This window comes from Dreissena polymorpha, unplaced genomic scaffold (assembly GCF_020536995.1).
Source record: "Dreissena polymorpha isolate Duluth1 unplaced genomic scaffold, UMN_Dpol_1.0 chrUn091, whole genome shotgun sequence".
Lineage (NCBI taxonomy): Eukaryota > Metazoa > Mollusca > Bivalvia > Myida > Dreissenidae > Dreissena > Dreissena polymorpha.
This window is the reverse complement of record NW_026273405.1, coordinates 81,385-100,640: the sequence shown is the minus strand read 5'-3', so window position 1 is coordinate 100,640 and position 19,256 is coordinate 81,385. Positions and strand designations below refer to the sequence as shown.

The 19,256-nt window shown below is 33.9% G+C and overlaps 1 protein-coding gene across 1 annotated transcript; it reads left to right on the top strand.

Moving 5' to 3' along the window:
• The first annotated feature begins 11,559 nt into the window (after nt 1–11,559).
• LOC127864055 (uncharacterized) lies at nt 11,560–16,671 on the top strand. The gene is made up of 4 exons (XM_052403737.1): nt 11,560–11,658; nt 13,052–13,283; nt 14,100–14,259; nt 15,889–16,671. The coding sequence occupies exons 2-4, from the start codon at nt 13,059–13,061 to the stop codon at nt 15,951–15,953; spliced, it is 450 nt and encodes a 149-aa protein (XP_052259697.1). The 5' UTR covers nt 11,560–11,658; nt 13,052–13,058; the 3' UTR covers nt 15,954–16,671.
• Nucleotides 16,672–19,256: the final 2,585 nt, after the last annotated feature.

Here is a 19,256-nt window from a genome sequence, read left to right as displayed (position 1 = left end):
ATGGCCGCGTTTACTGTAGCTTTTGATAGTACTATGCATGCGTACGGCTGAAAAGGCGGAGTCAGTATCGCGAGCTACTCTGCCTTTTCAGCCCTACGCATGCGTAATACTATCAAAAGCTTGCATACATAACCCCATATTTTCACCCGTACGCATGCGCAGAGTGCTAGCATCCCTTATAATCCCAAAAAATCCCTAAAAACCCCTAGTAGGGATTGTTAGGGATTAATTCCTAAAAAAACCGGATTGTTAGAGATTAATCCCCAAAAAAATTCATCCCTATGCAACCCCTTATTTGCGGAACAAAATCCCTAACCCCACTGTATATGCATCTTTTGACGATATAAAAACCTAAAAATTATAAAGCGTTGCAACGCGAAACGATTGAATAATTTGGAGATTTCTCTTGTTGTCGTTTAAATTTGTGAAACTACGAAGATTACTTATATAAGGTATAAAATACGCTTGGCAGGATAGCTCAGTTGACTAATGGGTTTTTACTTCAGGATTCCGAGGATCACTGGTTCGAGCCCTGCTGCGGGTTATTTTTTTTCCTTTTTTCAATTTTACTTAAATGTAATGTTTACATTTATCAATATAAAGCATTTAATGACAAACTTCAAAACATGCCAAAATATGTGAAAAGGCCCCTTTAAATACAAAATTACTATTGTTTAACTTGAGTGTCAATGCTATCAGGTTAATTTTTATTTACACTTTAATTTATCATGAATATTGCTGGGCCTAGTGTGAGGTTGAGCGCTCTAAAACCAGTTTAAACTACAATGATTCGCATTGACCGTTCCATGTTGGTGACCCAAGGTTTATTCTACCATGTGTGTATGTTGTTTCGTATTGTGCTGTTTCGTTCTACTTTGGCAATTGGTAAATTGCCTAAAATAAAATACCATTAAGTTGTATATAATAAGAATTCAATACTGCCCCAGCAGCTGGAGTTTCACTTCTTTATATTGTTCATGTTGGTTTGATGATTTAATTAGTCTTTGACAACAGAGAAAATTCAGGTTTGGATGTTATTTATTAAGTAGAAAAAATCCAGCCTAAAGTCAAGTTGTACAAAAAGACTTGATAGTACATCCGTGACCGCAAAAGTAAGTGATAAATTGATGCAAAGCATTATATGATAAGATGACCATACAAAAACTACAGCAGTTGTTGATGAACATTATTTATTGTTGTAAGTTTGCATGCTGTAAAATATACTTTTAATTTACAATGTCATGTAATCGTTCGATCACACGCCATGGCGCATTGCCGTAATAACGTGAGTCGCATTTACTGCATTTTGTTACGTGGCGAATAGTGTAAGTCCGTCCCTTTTCCCTAATGTCAATTCATCTGTATAATAAAGTGGAATGAAATATATAACAACAACGCCATAGATGAATTATATTCCAAATTAATAATTATATTTCAATTTCTTTTAATTCATTCATTTCTACAAATATATAAATACATTCTGATGGCTACATGATTGGACCTTTTTTGTCCGTTCAAATCTAAATCTATGCGAAGAGTTTCCAATTTTTCGACAAAACATGCATCTTTTAATTGACAGGTTAATTTTTATAAAATTTAATTCGCTTCTTTTCATTTCTTGATTGATCAGTAGTATGCGTCTCCGCAATCGCAATATCTACTGATTCAATGATGCAGGAAACGTGCAGACAACATTATTTACGTTAGACCGATGTTATAGATGGATGACCTATATTATAATTATCGAAGCAATGAGATTACACTTTTAATTGGCACGTTCGTCCAGTTCAAAGAATGTTTTAGATTTTCGGACTTGATTATAATTCTCGAGGCAATGACACTGACTACTTTTACATATTTAGTCTGTTAGAACATCTGTTAAGTATATAGCATTGAGGAACATTTTGATCCTTCCAGTTACTGGTCTAGAGCAGTTTCACAATGTATGTAAAGGTGTGCCTGTTTTGCGAAATTTTATTGTAAATTCATATTCCTTATAATAAGACATATATTTTTATAATTTCCAAAATTTGAGAATTCTATTATTTATAATTTTAAATGAAAGATTTATTTATAATTTCCAATTTCTTTGTAATAAATACTAAAAACATTCATCACGTTGCATTATGGTAAAATATGTATTTATGATTTTAACTTATTTATAGTTTTAATATTCAATAATTATCATCACGAAATTTTTAAATACGTCAGTTTGATATCGATAACATTAAATGCAATATGAAGTATGTATCACATCATTTCGTTCAACTGTTAAAGCATTACGGACGATGCACCATGCAGGATATTTCCCATGTAAATGGTCTGCTTGGCTAACAAGAGTTAAACCAACAAAATAATATGTTCATTATCGTAAATTAAATGATTATTAGATTTATTTTCAGCTTTTATGTGTTTTGAATGGCGAAAGCGTTATTCATATAAACGTTTTAAATGTAATTTTAGATGCGACATTTTAAGATGTTATCAACAATTTAATGATGTACACAGCTCCTTCCTAGCTACTGAGCACCTCTGCTCCATTGAAAAGAAACATACTTATTACTTTCCTAACCAACATATGGACTATCGTTGTATCACACTTTCAGTTTTTGTTGTAGTATATGTCCTTTTAAAAACCTCTGTAACACTCCAAATCAAAATTTCGTAAAGTATTTAGTAAAATAAAAGTTAAACAATTAAAAATCAATGCTCCTTATGGCAATTGCCGAATTTCAACGCTAGATGTGGTCTGGTAAAATAGATGTTTGTAGATACAAAATGTTCATTTTTATTACTGTTTTGCATATGGTACTATTTTAGTGTTCGTGTGTCGTATGTAAAGATATATTCGCGGGAAATTAAAATGGAATTAATTGGACAAATAAATAAAAACCAGCATTTTGTATCTACAAATATCAATCTAATCAAACCAAATCTAGCGTTGAAATTGTGGCTATTGCTATAAGAAACACTGATTGTTTAGGTGTTAACTTTATTTTATGAAATACTCATTGATTCTAAGCGTTAAAGAGGCTTTAAGCAGCTATGAGGTGTTTTTCATCGTTATATTACGCTTTGTAAGTTGTACTCGTACACGAGTGTTAGATACTTCTTGTTGAGATAGATAATTGAGATTAAATAACTCAAAACAGCAAAAAAAGCATTAAAGCAAACACATGCACAATGCACTACACAGATTGATTGTTATTTTTTTTGTTATAATATACATCAATGGACTTTTTCAAAAACTGTGGTTTCTTGTGTGTTTATTTTTCATATCAGTTCATATTTATTTCTTCAAACATCGTTTACATTTGGAATAACCTAAACTTACTATAGGTGCGCGATAACAAGTTTAATAATTGTTAAATGTTGTTTAAGTTCTGTGACATGTGGAAGCAAGAGCTAAATAATCGAGATTAAATAACTCAAAACAGGTATAAAAGCAAACATATGCACAATGTACTACAAAGTGTTGAGTAATAACACATTGTTCGTGGAGAACACACAGTAACAAACGAAGATCATTTCACTTTTCATCGCGATTTATTTCTGTTGAATATTTTCTGATACAACAACGCTTGCTAATTTTCGTGAAGTACAATGAAGTCGGTTGACCGACTATCTTATGTTACGATCAATGAAGCGGTCGGCAGGTGCTAGACAGAAATTATCTTATTTGACCATGTAAAATTATATTTTTGATGGCTTTTCAAGATAAGTAAATTCGGACTGTGTTTCATAACTAATCTTGTTTGGCATCTTTACGTATATAACCTACCTATAGGCAGTCACGTTTTGATTTGCAATGTGATAATTGTGGTATATGTAAATGTAAACTTAACGTTCTCTTATGATTTGGTAAATATTCAAATTAAGATTCTATAATTTTATTTAAACCATTATTTTCTCTATAATTAAACATATATTACATTCTATTCTTTATAATTAAACATCTATAAATAATCTCCAAAATTCAAGAATCCTATCTATGAAATTATGGTCGTTGTGATAAAGATTTATTTATAATTTTCTACAAGTATTACTTTATAAATACCAACTAAGTAACAAAAGATTGATGGTTAATTGTTTTGTAGCAAGATACATGTACTTCAAGGGATTTTTCAAAAACTTGTTTGTTTTGTGTGCTTTTTTAGTTAATATTTATTTCTTCACATATCGTTTACATTTAGAATAACCCCAACTTACTTAAGGTGCACGATACAAAGTTTAATTATTTTTTATGTTGTTTAAGGAGTTTTGTGAAATTTGGAAGCAATACCTAACGCGCTAGGGCATAAAGGCTGTGTAACTTATCAGCGTATTTAACATTCAATGTTATTAATACGCACATTTTTCAAATTATCAATAAAGAGCGTTTCCAAATGCTTATATAGTTTACATACTTATGTGAATGGTTACCCATACACGAAATTACATTTAAAACTCTTCTCCTGGTAAAAAATGTTATTTCAGTTGTTTTAATACAATGTATACATACTTTATTGAATATATGACTCTTCTTTTTAAAAAATGTCCTTTTGCCAATTTGTGAACTCGTTTTTTTAAATTAAAACAGGTATTCCACAAACTCTGTGGAAATGTATCCGTCCTATCCAGAATAACAGCAAATAATAACTAATGCCAGGAAAGCCTGAAAAAGAATGTAACATCATATATAAAACACTTTTCGTCGAAACCTCAGTTATGTACGTGCACGAGGTATGAACATTAAGATACATAAAATATTCCTAGAAGTTAATGCCCGAAAATTGGAGACCCGCTTAAAAAGACATATTGCAAAAACGATAGGATATTTCTCGATTTGACTGCACTTCTCAAAATAATAGAGTGTGCTAGTAAATACCACTTCGCAAAGTATTAAATACATAAAGCTATGTTTGCAATGAATCTAAAACCATTTAATATTGTTGATGTTGTTTTACAGAAAGATTTTAATTTGATCACCAAGTAGAAATAGGAGCATTTAATATTCCGTAGGATGACCCTCCACAACTATCAGTATAATCACAATCGGCAGTTGTTCCCGAGGTGATACAACATGAAAACAGTGAATATATCAAGAAGATTTAAAGATAACATTAAGCTTGCAGCTGAATCATATTTACCGAAGGTTTGTGTATTTCGAAGTTTATGAGGTCATTCCGCGCCTGAGGCGTAATAATTATCTAGCGTATGTCAGGTATACATGCCTACGTACCCAAAATAAAGCATGTTTGTGTGTGTGGTCATTTGAAGGCCATGTAGAATTTCTTCGATGCGTAATAGACTTACATTATTTTTAATTATCTTATTGTTTTATTTGCATCATGAAACCTAGGTAAAGGCACCAAACATCAACAAATGTGAGTGGACACTTTCATAGTTATTATCATCAGTATATTTTGGCGGCCATCTTGGCAGCCATTATGGACGCAATGTTATATTTCTGTATGAGTCGATACACTTACACACTGTCTGATGATCCTTATGTGTTCTTTGACCCCTTAAACCTTGTATTAGACACCAAAATTATCCTATTTGAGTGGATACTCACATAGTTATGATCATAAATAGGTTTTAGCGGCTGTCTTGGCGGCCATCTTGAAAAACCAATTTTCCGGAGGTCAAAGTTTGGTAATCTTGTGTATGTAATAAAATACCTTTTTCGCTACCAGGATCAGAAAAATACCTTTTGTAGCAATTTTTATAGGTTGATCTTTTTTTCATTTATTGACCCTACTAAAAGTTCCTTGTTACTCCTAAAGACACCAAACAGTCTGGCTAGTGCATTTATTGTAGCCTAGTGGCTTCCAAAGACTCACAGGCAGTCTGAAGTGTCGGTAATTGTAGCCTTATAACTCTCAGTGAGTGTTTTTATTTTGTTTCCCGATCGAATCCGTATTGCTCTGAAACATTCTAACTTGCTCTTGAACTTATCTTTGTGATTCCTAAAGACTCACATGCAGTCTTGCTTGTTATTTGATTTACCCAAGTTTATCCAAAATACTTACACACATTTTGATATGAGTCTTGTTCTGAGAAAATTGGGCATAATGCATGTGCGTAAAGTGTCGTCCAAGATTAGCCTGTGCAGTTTGCACAGGCTAATCAGGAACGAGACTTTTAGCTTTAATGACATTTTTCATTAAAATGAAGTCTCTTCTTAGAAAAAATATAATTTAGGCGGAAGGTGTCGTCCCTGATTAGCCTGTGCGAACTGTACAGACTAATCTGGGGCGACAATTGACGCACATGCATTATGCCCAGTTTTTCTCAGAACGCGATTCATATTGCGGAGGCGTAGCTTGGTGCCTTTCAAAGTCACATGACTCTATTGCTAATTCATAGACGTGGCCTATTGGCATCCAAAGACTCTCATACAGTCTGGCTAGTTCCTTGACGTTGCATAGTGACTCTGTAAGACTTTCAGACAGCCTGACTAGTTTGTGGAAGTAGCCTCTAATACCTTCTCTGCAAATGCGCTTGCTGGTCTGCAGCTGCGCTTTTCGCATTTAGCATAATACCCATTTTCGCATTTCGCGGCCCACGTATCATTAAATATTAATGTTCTTATGAGACGTGCACGTGTTCAATTTTACTATTCTTGATCCGGTTTAAGCTAATCGGTGTAAATGATAAGTATATACACCTTATTGTCACATAATGTTTTTGGGCTGGGAATCGAAACGTCGATGTAAACTAAAGATTGATGTATAAACTACCTTTGTATTGACATGATGAGCCTTATAGGCAAAATGTGTCTGTAATGGTCAGTACTAGTATTTTTAAATAATCGATTATATTGAGATTTGTTCATGCAATAGCTTATAACGGTAATTAATAGATAGAACTTATATTTACAGGGCAAGACGACAATTACATCTTATTTAAATCGCAACCACCCGAATAAATAACTTAATTTATTTAACAAACGGTATATATTTACAAATTATGATATGCAATATTGTAAAAATGCATATAATGCTGCCTTCTATAAGGAGATGCACTTTATACTCGTCACCGGCTAAGATCGGCTGCACCTGCACAGGAAGTGTGAATCGATTAACCGATCGCAGTGATATTCCCAGAAAGAACTATTTTAAAAATGAAATACAAAAAAGAACGCATGTTTCGTTAAAAACGTATGAATTTAGAAGGAATGCCTCACCTATTCATGTTAAATTAGTCGCCAATAGACTTGTTAATGTTATACGGTCGTTTATAGCGAAGGAATGGACGTCTACTATGGGAGCGTGCGTGACTAATTATTTACGGAAACAGCTATTACAGTTGGTGAACAAATAACACATATCAATCCACGGAAAAAAGCATGGATATTTGCGATTGAATGATTTTGATAAGAGTTAAAGTTAAAAGTGCTTTACAAACAAAGTCCAGTCACACGGGTCGTTCACATTGACTTGTCGGTGCCATACCACATTTATGATTTCTAATACAATCGAACGATACGGTTTGTGTTATCGTACACTCATATTTATTTGGCATGTGTACATCACAAAATCAGTATCAAAATGAAAACAATCCGCTTTGTTTACGCCATTTTGCTTCCGGTGTTTATAAATACAGGTTTTAAGTTAGGAAATTATCTCCCTTTGCAATACATAGTAACATCAAAAACCGAATGATAATTCGTAAAAATGTAAAATAAGTACGTTTTAGTGATGAAAACACGATAAAATGATTCAAATACCAAACGTCGTCTTCGTGGTCGCCCTTTTTAAGGATTTTCTGTGAAAGTTAAGGAAGGTATGCAACTGCCTTACATTTTAAAGGGAAAACGCTTGGCTTAAGGATTTTTCTAAGGTTAATTTCTTTATGAATAAGACCTTAGTTTTTTTCTTAACTTTGAGGGAAATTCCACTTAAAACTTAGGTTATTTTATAAAACTAAGGTAAAATTCCACCTTAGGTGCTTTATGAATACCGGCCCAGACGTCTCAAAAACACATTGCTGATAGTTAATCAATGTATTAACAGCAATAATACCTTCGACCTTGTTTTTTATGTTGATAATAATAATGTTCTTTCTTAAAACTAATTCATGACCTATTTGTTTGTGCAGCTTAATATGGGGATAAGTACGTTAAAATTTGACTGTTTCAAACATATTGTGGCTTCTTTTTCCTGAACGTGCATTACGATGATCTGAATAATTAACGACCTTGGCTATTTATCTAAACGATTTTATCAAAAACGTTAATACTTAATTCTCTTTTATCTCATTTAGCATCAACAAGTTTGCATGTTTTGTTAAGATATCGGCATTGAAATACGAATGTTCAAGTTGCATCAGTTAAATAAATCGATGAAACCGGCATCCTTATTCAGCATTTTTTTCATAGAACATAGTGAGTACGGGTATTCAATTACTTGTTTCAAAATAACAGTAACGGAAAAGTTTATTTTCAAATTTGCAAACATTCATATACTACTTGGTATCATTTTAACGCGATATCGGTTGAGGTAGTCATATAAAATCCGGTTCCCCGATATCAGTGTCACCACCTCCGACATTAGCACTTCAAACTCTCAAATCGGCATCACTACAGCCAACATTATCATCATCATAACATACATCAAAACCACTACCATACAAATCAACATCACCACCACCGACATCATAAACATTTCCAGAACTTCAGCGGCATCACAAAATTACCACCGTCATCAGCATCACCATCATCGACAACAGCATTGCCCTTATCTGCGCAAACAGCACTTCTTTAGCATATAAAAAAGACCGCGCAAAAAGCATGCATATTTTATTGATGGATAATTATTGATTTCAGAAATAAATATAACTATAGGAAATGGCAGACGACTGTAGACGACTTTCAACGGACAGTTTTAGATGCAGAATCTTTTAAATTAAATTGTTCTTTATTTTAACAAAATGATCTTGCCACCGATTTGACAAAATGTGATGTAAAGGTGCTGTATAATAATATACCACATGAATTAGCAGAACGCGAGCTTTCTTGCAAATGAACTACAAACAATTTAGTTTATGAATACACTGTGCTGGACTAAAAATCATTTGTCTTAAAAAAATGCATTATCAGACCAGGTAATTTCGTTTCCTATTTTAAATAAAAGTGAAGCAATAAATTATTTAAAGAAAATGACAAGCATATTAATAAACAAAAAAACAACTCGAAAGCCATGAAAAAAAAGCCAATAAATACAGTTGTTCGTTTTAATTAAACAGAAACAGAAACGTTTATGTTGACAGAAGCTATAATTGTTTGACGTTGTTTGAAAACACATCGAATCTTCTCGAAAGCATTCAACCAGAGGCAAGGCTAGTGTTGAGTGTCGTGATGAAACAACATGTTATGAACTTAAATGCATTCTGTTTACCAGATGTCGCACCTAACCCAACCAGTGTGCTACGGCAGTGTGCAAGATAGGTGTTAAACAACTATTATTAGTGGGCAAACACAGCATCAGCTTACGCATATAACGCTTGCCAAAGATAATACCATATATAGGCATGTTCAGATTATTGTAGTGTCATCACGTTCTATGTAAAGAATTCCTCCGACCACGCATGCTCCATGCTACCGATCTGAAATCGAGGTTTTCCTAATGCGTCTGCCGTACCTGGGGATTGACATGACACCTACTGTTAATCAAATCCTTGTCTAAGAATTGATCTACCAATCACCGATCGATAGATCGGGCGCGCGAGTTAGCAACGAACTGTCCGCCATTTTCTAGACAAGCTATGTCTAGGTTCACTTTTATTGTAACAAGTTTCTTTTGATTTCCTCTTTTAAACCGTAGATTCAAAATGGTTTAACGGTGTCAATGGGGATTATGTAACTCGTACAATCGATATCCTGAAAGATTTGTTGGTGACATTGAATTTATATCGTTTCCAAAGCCGAAAAGAGATCTTGAGAAGTGTAAGTGATGGATAAATGCATGCGGTCGGCCCCACGAACGTCAACACTGTAAAAGATAATTGCAATATCTTTTTATCGAATATACTAGCAGATTTAAATAGTTTATGTTATCGGTCTGATCATCGCATAATAATTCATGTTTTTTAATAGTTTTACCAGTTACTAGGTGATTAATAGCAGCAATATTCATCTGCATAACTTTACGAGAAATAAAACCCAGCATGAAGCCCAATTCATGCTGTGTTTTATTACTCTGATAGTAATGGACTTAATTGTCATCATACATTTTATTTGAAGGTGACACATGATATATTTTCTTATTAACGGTATCTACACATGTGCAGACATGTGGTTTCACCAATAAACGCCTTAAATCCACACTTGGAGCTCGAATGCCTAGTTCTCATTTTTAAAACGAGTTTCGTTAAATTTGTTCGGATAAAAACGGAAATGAAATATTGCAAAAACGGTGTAAATAGGGTTTATGCAAATCTGACATTTGGTATCCAGAAAGATAAGTTAGATGAATAAAATTTATACCATTTTCAACGCGGAAATGCGGTCTTGACAAGAGCGAGTGGAAGCTTCAAGAATTAACGAGATCCCCCTTATAGAACATTAATTTATTAAAAAAAAAACTTGAAATGTCATAAAAGCAATAACTAAGCATTTTTAAGTATGAATTATGTCACGTGTGCATGTAAAATAATAATGAAATTTTGGTACCCATCTCGTGTAACTTAACTAAATCCCCGTTAAAAATCGAGTTTTGTGTGTGTCAAAAAAAAAGTGAAAACTACTTTATTACTATTTTAATAAAGACGTATCGATAAATGCTATTGTAAAAGAGTTATTTATTACTGATATAAGTTAACCAATAAATGCGGTAACTTGGTGGAAGTGGGAACCTGCGCGAGCGTCTGATATTGGTAGCTTTATTAATTAGCATGACCTAATTTCCCTTCGCACAACGCTAATTTATATCAGACAATGACCAAACTTATTGTGTTGTTTTGCGCTTTCAGTTTAAGTGATAGATAAATGTCCCACAAGTACTCGGCGTCGAAAAGCGCGTAAAACTTCACCGAATTACCAGGAATGGAGCGCTATTTCGTGTAAAATACACGGGGAGGGGGAAATTTTTCGGTAATATTTGTGTTAATAACATGGGAACATACCGGTGAAATGTTAATTTACTGCTTATACCACCATGACACGTAATAACGGATTCGATTTCGATAAACGCGCAAGCGTTTGAGAGCGTGTTTAATATACCGATGTACACGTTATAAATAGCTGATGTTCTCTATAATCGTATATTTTTTGCATTTGCAGAATAACTTAATGATATCAATCCCTTTACAAGTGTAAAGGGTGTTAACAAAGTCCATAAAAATCGTCAGGAATATCGCGTAAATCTATATGCAGTCTATAGGCAAAGAAGCCATTTTGGTGTTAGCTTGTCAAGGTTTGATAACCACTAAGCCACGTTATTAAGTGGGCGGAGCGATCATCGATAAGGCGTCCTGTCAATTATCATACCATTCAATCGGATGCAATACGTAGGCGTTTGCCCGGGTAGAATCCCGAATTCCATCGGGCTTATTGCTATACATTCAGACGTTGGAGAAGGAAAGGCATAGAAGGTCTAAAGTCACCGAAAGTTTTGCTTGGACGAACGGTCTAAGTAATTCAACAGGCAACGTCAACGCGTATTTAAATCAAAGGTAACACTTAAAGATTGTTTTATTGTTTTGCTTATAAATGAAATTGTTTAATTTGTTAAATGCGAGTTAAGTATGGAGAACATGTCGGTTAATTCAAGTGTTTGTTATAACAAATATCTTGCTTTACTTTAATAAGGAGTTACATTAAATTATTAAGTAAAGGCAACAGACGCAGAAATCATTAAAGGTAGCACACACTGGTCTGTAAAAGATGAAAATCTTTTCATATACCTGTTATCATATGGATCTTTTTAAGAACTTTTTTATGTACTAAGAAAATGCACATGTTAAATTTAGTATAAAATAAATGTGATTATTTTGGGGAATGTATTGGTGGTTAATTGTACATGTCATATAACTTTTGCATACAATTTAAGACAGTGGCGGGTCATATATTTTTTGAAGCTGTACCTGTCGTATTCTTTTTTGAACATTTAATGTTCTTTTAAAGTCAGAACAACGATTAAGGAGTAAATGTTTAACATTAAAAATACACATATGTGCCGTATGTGTTAATGAAATCAGAGAAAAAGAAATGCATTTTCGGGCTAGCTTGTTTATATAAAATAATAAATTTGGCGAGGCTGTATAATTTGACCATTTTCTTAATGTATTTTATTGTTATATCTGGAAAATATATTAAATATAAATAATAAAATACGCATATATAAATAGCGTTTGATGGCGACTTGTTTTCATTCGTTTCAGAATCAAAGAGAAAATTGTGTGTTTTTTGTTCATGCGAAATAGGTTTCTATTCTCCACCCTTACATTTGCAATTTTTCATTTATTATGTTTACCTCCTTATGACCACAAAAGATATGTACACATGCGCAACTGCGCATAACGCAATGCCGAACAAAATGTTACTATAAAATATGATAATCATAATTGTCCGACTATCACAATACATGCATATATGCCAATTAAGTAGAAGGTAATTATTATAACACGATTACAATCCAATATAGACCGCTTCCTAGTGTCTAATTTGAAAGAAAAATACTGTTTTACAAGTATAAATGTCAAGATTTGTTCAAAGCTTTAGAAAGCTAATCCCCACGTTTTGTTTTCCATATTTTTAATGTAACGGCATAATTTCTCACTTTTTGAACAGCCATCTTTCAAAACGAAACTAAGTATGCATATAATTAAAAAAAAAAATAAAAAAATATTTTCTCCAACGAAAACCGAAATAAAACAGACTTTCCCGAATGAAGCCGTATATACTTGAGTACACTCTATTATGAATGATGACGTAAGCCGACGTCGTATAAAAACGCTGGAGCGTAATGGTATTTACACTACCTTAAGACTAATACCCTGCCATATACTTGTATCCAAGCAAAAGTAATAGCATTATTAAATGTGTATATATTTGAACGATTTGCAGGAAAAATATGCTGTACGTGCTGATTCTAGCGTTTGTACTCACACGCGTCTCGTGTGGTGAGAGAAATGCTTTGGGCTTGAGTGCCAGAACCAACGAGGACAGCATACCATTAGAGCCCTCTCGACGTGTTGTGGTTACTGTATTATTTGGTGTTATATCTACCGGCGCTATCTCCGGCCTAATGACAATGCTCGGCAAAGAGGCGGGTTGGTGGAAAAGGAGAAGTACTGATGTAAGTTAAAATTAATTTTTGTGTTGGTCAATTATGTTTGTGTTTTTATTCGGATTTTTTACAGTATTTCAGTCAAATTACAGCTGTCAGATATTCTGCTCGCATTTTCCTACGATATTTAGTTTACCAGTTTAAAGTACACATACAAGTAACTTACAACTGCCCTACTTGAAATAAAGGTAGGGTGTGATTAGCCGTAGAAAGGATATCATGGCTAATCACCACATGCTTTATGCGGTCGCGACGGGGATCAAACCCGCGATCCTCGGATCTGTAGTACAGCGCTCTAGTAACTGAGCAAAGCTTAGTCAATTATGTCAAAACCTTAAAATCAAGCGTGGATGCATTGTGTAAATTGCACAGTGTCTGCGATACCTGACTTGGAAAGAAAGTCCAGAAAGAGTCAAATATTGTAAGAAATGATTTTGTACTAGAAGACATTGGTAAAGTTATGATATTGTTTTTTTATACGAATGAGTCTTCATGTAAATAAATATTTAATCCTGCCAATCCTACACATATTACATATTGTCTTACCTTTATATATTGTTTAACATATTTCCAAGTCAGTCATTCGTTTGAAAAGTAAGTAACCGAATGTAAAAGTTTATAAAAGACTGTAACATAACCTGATGATACCGGTCAATTACAAAAAACATTGCTTTGATGAGTGATCAAGAATACATGTTGCAAAAAAGATTACATATATACATTTGTAAAAGCAATGGTATTGTATTTAAAATTAAAAAAGGTAATCATTCAATCAAAGTGTGTTTGTGTGTTCGTGTCAACCTGTTAAACCATTGGACGTTGCAGGAGGAGCCGGTGCGTTTCAAAGTGAAACTTTACGTGAATCCGTGCACTTTCATGATCTACGATGCAAACGAAGATGACATGATAACAAGGGATGAGCTCGAAGCGATTTTTGGTGACGAAGAAACAACAGGAGAATTGGCTAAGGCGCTTGACAAAAACGGTGAGTTAATCTTATTTATGATTCAACCTCATATGTGTCTCGCTCTGTGAAAAGGGGTTTAATGCATGTGCACAAAGTGTCGTCGCAGATTAGCCTGTGCAGTACGCACATTCTAACTTGGGACGACACTTCCCACTTTTATAATATTTTTCGTTTAAAGGAAGACTCTTCTTTGCAATAATCCAGTTAAGGCGGAAAGTGTCGTCTCTGATTAGTCTGTGCGGACAGGCTAATCTGAGACGACACTTGACGCACATGCAATAAACCCCCTTTTCACAGGGCGAGGCTAATATACACAAACTCAAACTCACATACACACTTGAACACCTGTTGCACAGATCGGTCGCATTAGAATATTTCATGTATAATAATGCGCCTCCTAGCGGAACATATGTCGACTATGTAAGCTATGCTTTCATTATGATATACCATAATATACTGTACATGTTTTGCATGAAGCACTGTATATTTCCTTTAACTGGTCAGAGTAAAGCTCGGCATAAGATATTATCAAAGTCGCAGTGCATATTATATATCTAAACATTGAAACGTGGAATATTAATTTTAGTAATGTTTTTTTTATTTTTAATCTTGTTTTTTAATACTCGAAATTCAGCTCTTTAATTTTTGTTACATAATTGTTGGACATATTCGAGTAATATTTGTGTATGGTGAACATGTAACTTTAAATATCTTAGCGTTTAAAATAAGGACGTCATCACGTCGCCGTCCGGCGTCAACAAAGTGCGAGATTGTATAACGTCATGACTGATCAATAAATTTATTTCGTTATTATTTTACCTTATTACTAGTGAATTGAAGTTTTAAATAAGATGTTAATGATTTTAATAAAATATAAAAAATGTTTTGTTTATGTCTTAAATTAAGTACATTTGTAAACAGAACAGAGCTATATTATTGGGCCTTTGACGACCACTATTGCTGCGTAGTACTGAAAATGCATTAAGATGATCTAAAATGTATTAATATAATGTTTTGACTCTAAAGCGTTTTAATCAAAGGCGAGATATGGTTGGTACTTTTTAAAGTTTAATTTTATCGTTCCTCTCAAAGTGTAAGCCTGTTGCTCAGGTTTGACCTTTATGTAATTTAATGTTAATTAAAATGAAATGTATTCTTTGTATTGCTATTAATTAGATTCCCTCATGCCGAGAATTGTCAGGTTCAGGTCGGTGGCCCCTGATTTTTTTCATGCGTATGTGTTTCCTATGTGTTTGTGTATCACGTGTATGACAGTCCGCACAGGCTAATCAGTGAAAACACTTTCCGCCTTTATTGTATTGTTCGTTAAGGAAAGACGGATCTCGACAAAAATCCAGTTTAGGCGGAAAGTGTCGTCCTTGATTAGCCTGTGCGGACTGCACAGTCTAATCGGGGACGACACTTTACGCATATGCATTTAACCTCATTCTCCCATAGCGAGGCTCATATATATATATATATGGTACAATTACTTCAATATATATAAAGGCGTTTTAGTTTAATTTCTAAAATAACAATATGAAACCATTACAATATTGCTCGACTGGTGGCGACTTTAAAGCATACGATGATCTCCGTAATACGCTATGCGTTTTGCTTGGTTTTCACGTGATTCTTTTTTTGCAGCTGACGGTCAGGTGGACGAGCAGGAATTCACGGAGGCCATGCATAAATTTGTTGAAGGGTGTTAAACTGGCGTGAAATAATGAGTCCATAATTGTGTGAAAATTTCTTGTATACGATTAGCTCATACATAATTTTGAATTATTTCCAAATGTCTGCTTATTTCGAAACTACATGTATACAAAGCCAAACTGCCATGGTTACGTAGGAAATGCACATTGTTGACGTATTTTATAATTTTTATATTTTATGTATTCTGATGTCCAAGCTTTCATAATCAGTGTACACGTTTCTATATATGTAATCAAATAAATAAATACAGTTATACTGATTTCATGAGACATTTTGACAGTAGTTGCTAGCAGTAGGCTATGGTTCAAGCGTATATCCGTAATTCTTTTCAAATTATACTTTGTACAAAAGCTTAAATGCTTTTCAAATGAATGATGTATAGCCTCACATTAGCCACTAACTAATTTGTGATGTTCAAAAGATAAACACTCTCTCGATATTTACCAGAAAAAAATTCTAACTTTAATCGGTGTTTTGTAATCGTATATACCAATCTTCACTCACATAAATTAGTTTTAAGATTTTCATCCCGGGTTTGACAACAAAGCGGGTAAATTGATACTTTTTGATGTTTTATACCATTTAACAATTGATGATTGTCGAGACCATAAGGCGTTATTTATACTGATTAATAATTATTTTATACATAAATTTTTATGTGTGCTACTTTGTAATTATATCTTTACCTTGATTGAATAAATATTTAGCTTAACGCTCATGTTTCGGTATATCTGACAATACTTTATATGCATCCACCGAACTGCTTCGTCGCAGGAATAGCAGCCACATACATAGCTAATTGTAAGAGAAAACAATTAAGAAATAACTGAAAACTGCGCCCGTGGACATTGTATCTTGCAAATCGACACCTCACTGGGATGACATGTTTCAAGTTTCACTTCATTCGCTTGAGGAATTTAGAAGTAGTCCGCTCCATATACGTACACAATTTCATGCGTAGAAACCGACAAAACAACTAGAATGACTATAATAATTCTTATCATAATAATGTTGTGTTAAAAACCATTATCTATGATTTTGTGTTTTAACCCCCAAATATTTCATAGTTCCTTTTTTATGTCAACCAGTATATACTGGGGGACATATTGTTTTTGCCCTGTCTGTTGGTTGGTTGGTCTGTTGGTTGGTTTGCGCCAACTTTAACATTTGCAATAGCATTTGCTATATTGAAGATAGCAACTTGATATTTGACATGCATATGTATCTCATGGAGCTGCACTTTTTTAGTGGTGAAAAGTCAAGGTCAAGGTCATCCTTCAAGGTCAAAGGTCAAATATATGGGTCAAAATCGCTCATTTAATGTACACTTTTGCAGTATTTCAATATTCAATATAGCAACTTGATATTGGCATGCATGTGTATCTCATGGAGCTGCACATTTTGAGAGGTAAAAGGTCAAGGTCAAGGTCATCCTTCAAGGTCAGAGGTCAAATATATGTGGCCAAAATCGTTCATTTTATGAGTACTTTTGCAATATTGAAGATAGCAACTTGATATTTGGCATGCATGTGTATCTCGTGGAGCCGCACATTTTGAGTGGTGAAAGGTCAAGGTCATCCTTTTAGGTCAAAGGTAAAAAAAAATCAAAGCGGCGTAGAAGTGGACATAGTGTTTCTGACAAACACATTTCTTGTTTACATTGGTTTCCTTTTTTTACTAGCATCCGTGTGCAGTCTTCATTAATGGAACAGAACTGTGTAGGTTTTAAAAAATCTGCTTCATCTTGTAAGCGTAATTTCATGTTTTTCTCAACTTTAAGGGGAGATGATTCTGAACTTATTCTTACGTTGCTCATTTACGATAGGGGTTGAGTACTCATTGATATGAAAACACTGTAAAAGTTTAAATGTGTTTACGAACCATCCCACCCTCTCACACATATATTTCATGGGCATAATAAAAACAAAAAATGGTTACTATAAAATAGCATATTTATTTAAACTAAAATGTCTACATCAAAACGAAATGTTAACATAGAACACAAATAAAATAATTTGATTCTACTGGGTCTCGGACCTTGAGCCTCTCACACGTGGAGCGAGCGTGTAATCACTACAATACGGAACCGCTTGAAAAATCACCTTCTAACTAACATATTAATACGCTGTTAATAGTCGGTTTAAATGTACACCCGGAAGTTTAAACGCTGGATAGTGAGCGGGGTTAAAGGTCCATACCAAAGGGTCCATACCACTGGCAAGATACAGGTCAGGCCTGCGGCCTTCTATATGTGGTTCTTAAAAAATCACCCTGTAGGAGGACTTGATAGTAATGAGACTGGGGTCCTGTGATGGTGCTCCTCATTGATAAGCGGCTGCTTCCTTTATCAAGACTCATTATTACAATTAATAATACGTGTCGCGCTTCGCGCTCTATAGCGCCTTTATTAGTAACTAGGTGGTTGCTATGATAGTTGAACAAAGAAGTGAAAGCGAATTGTGCCTTTGATCTCCAATAATATGTGCACTTATCTGGATAAAATGGCAAAAACGACAACACATGGTTCAGTGACAAGAAACTTTAATTACTTTTTATGTCACTTTTAGTGTAATAAAATGCATATATTGTACATATTTATTTAAAACAGCATATTATCTACACATTGAATGAATGGCAGGAAGTTTAACCGGCTCTCTCTCAAGAAATTACACTTTGAGTATGCCTACCCCCATTCATTTTCACGCAATGAATTCAAGTATAAATGTCTATATCACTTCTTTTTGGGTTTTTTCTAGTTGCTTATTAAAAGCTAGTTATAAACCATGACATATGAAGAAATTTAGCTAACTTTGAATTAATATTGATATAAAAATACATTAATAATACAATCTTAAGGTCATCTGAAGTAAAAAGGCAACATATGAATACAGCCGCAGTTCACCACAAAATGTCAACGTTTTCCCAATATTAAGTAGCATTAAGATGTTTAAGTTATACTGTTTCTTTAAACATGTAGCACAATAATATACAACATATATTTTAATAAAAACAGCCAGATTAATGACAACTAGAGGTTCATAATTTAGTATCAGTATAAAGCCATTGCGTGATTTTGACTTGCCGTGTGTCATTTGAAAGCCATATTATCTCGTTCCGTCACTTTTCGTCACTGAAAAACTGACCGATTTTAGGGACCACATCAGATAAAATATATTTTTGCGTTTGTGACTTTTGGTAGCCCCTCATTGTTTTTAGCAATGAAGGTATCCCTAAAGTCGTCCTCTCCGGAGCGAGAAAATATGGCTTTAAAATGACACAAGGTCAGTCCATATCCTGCA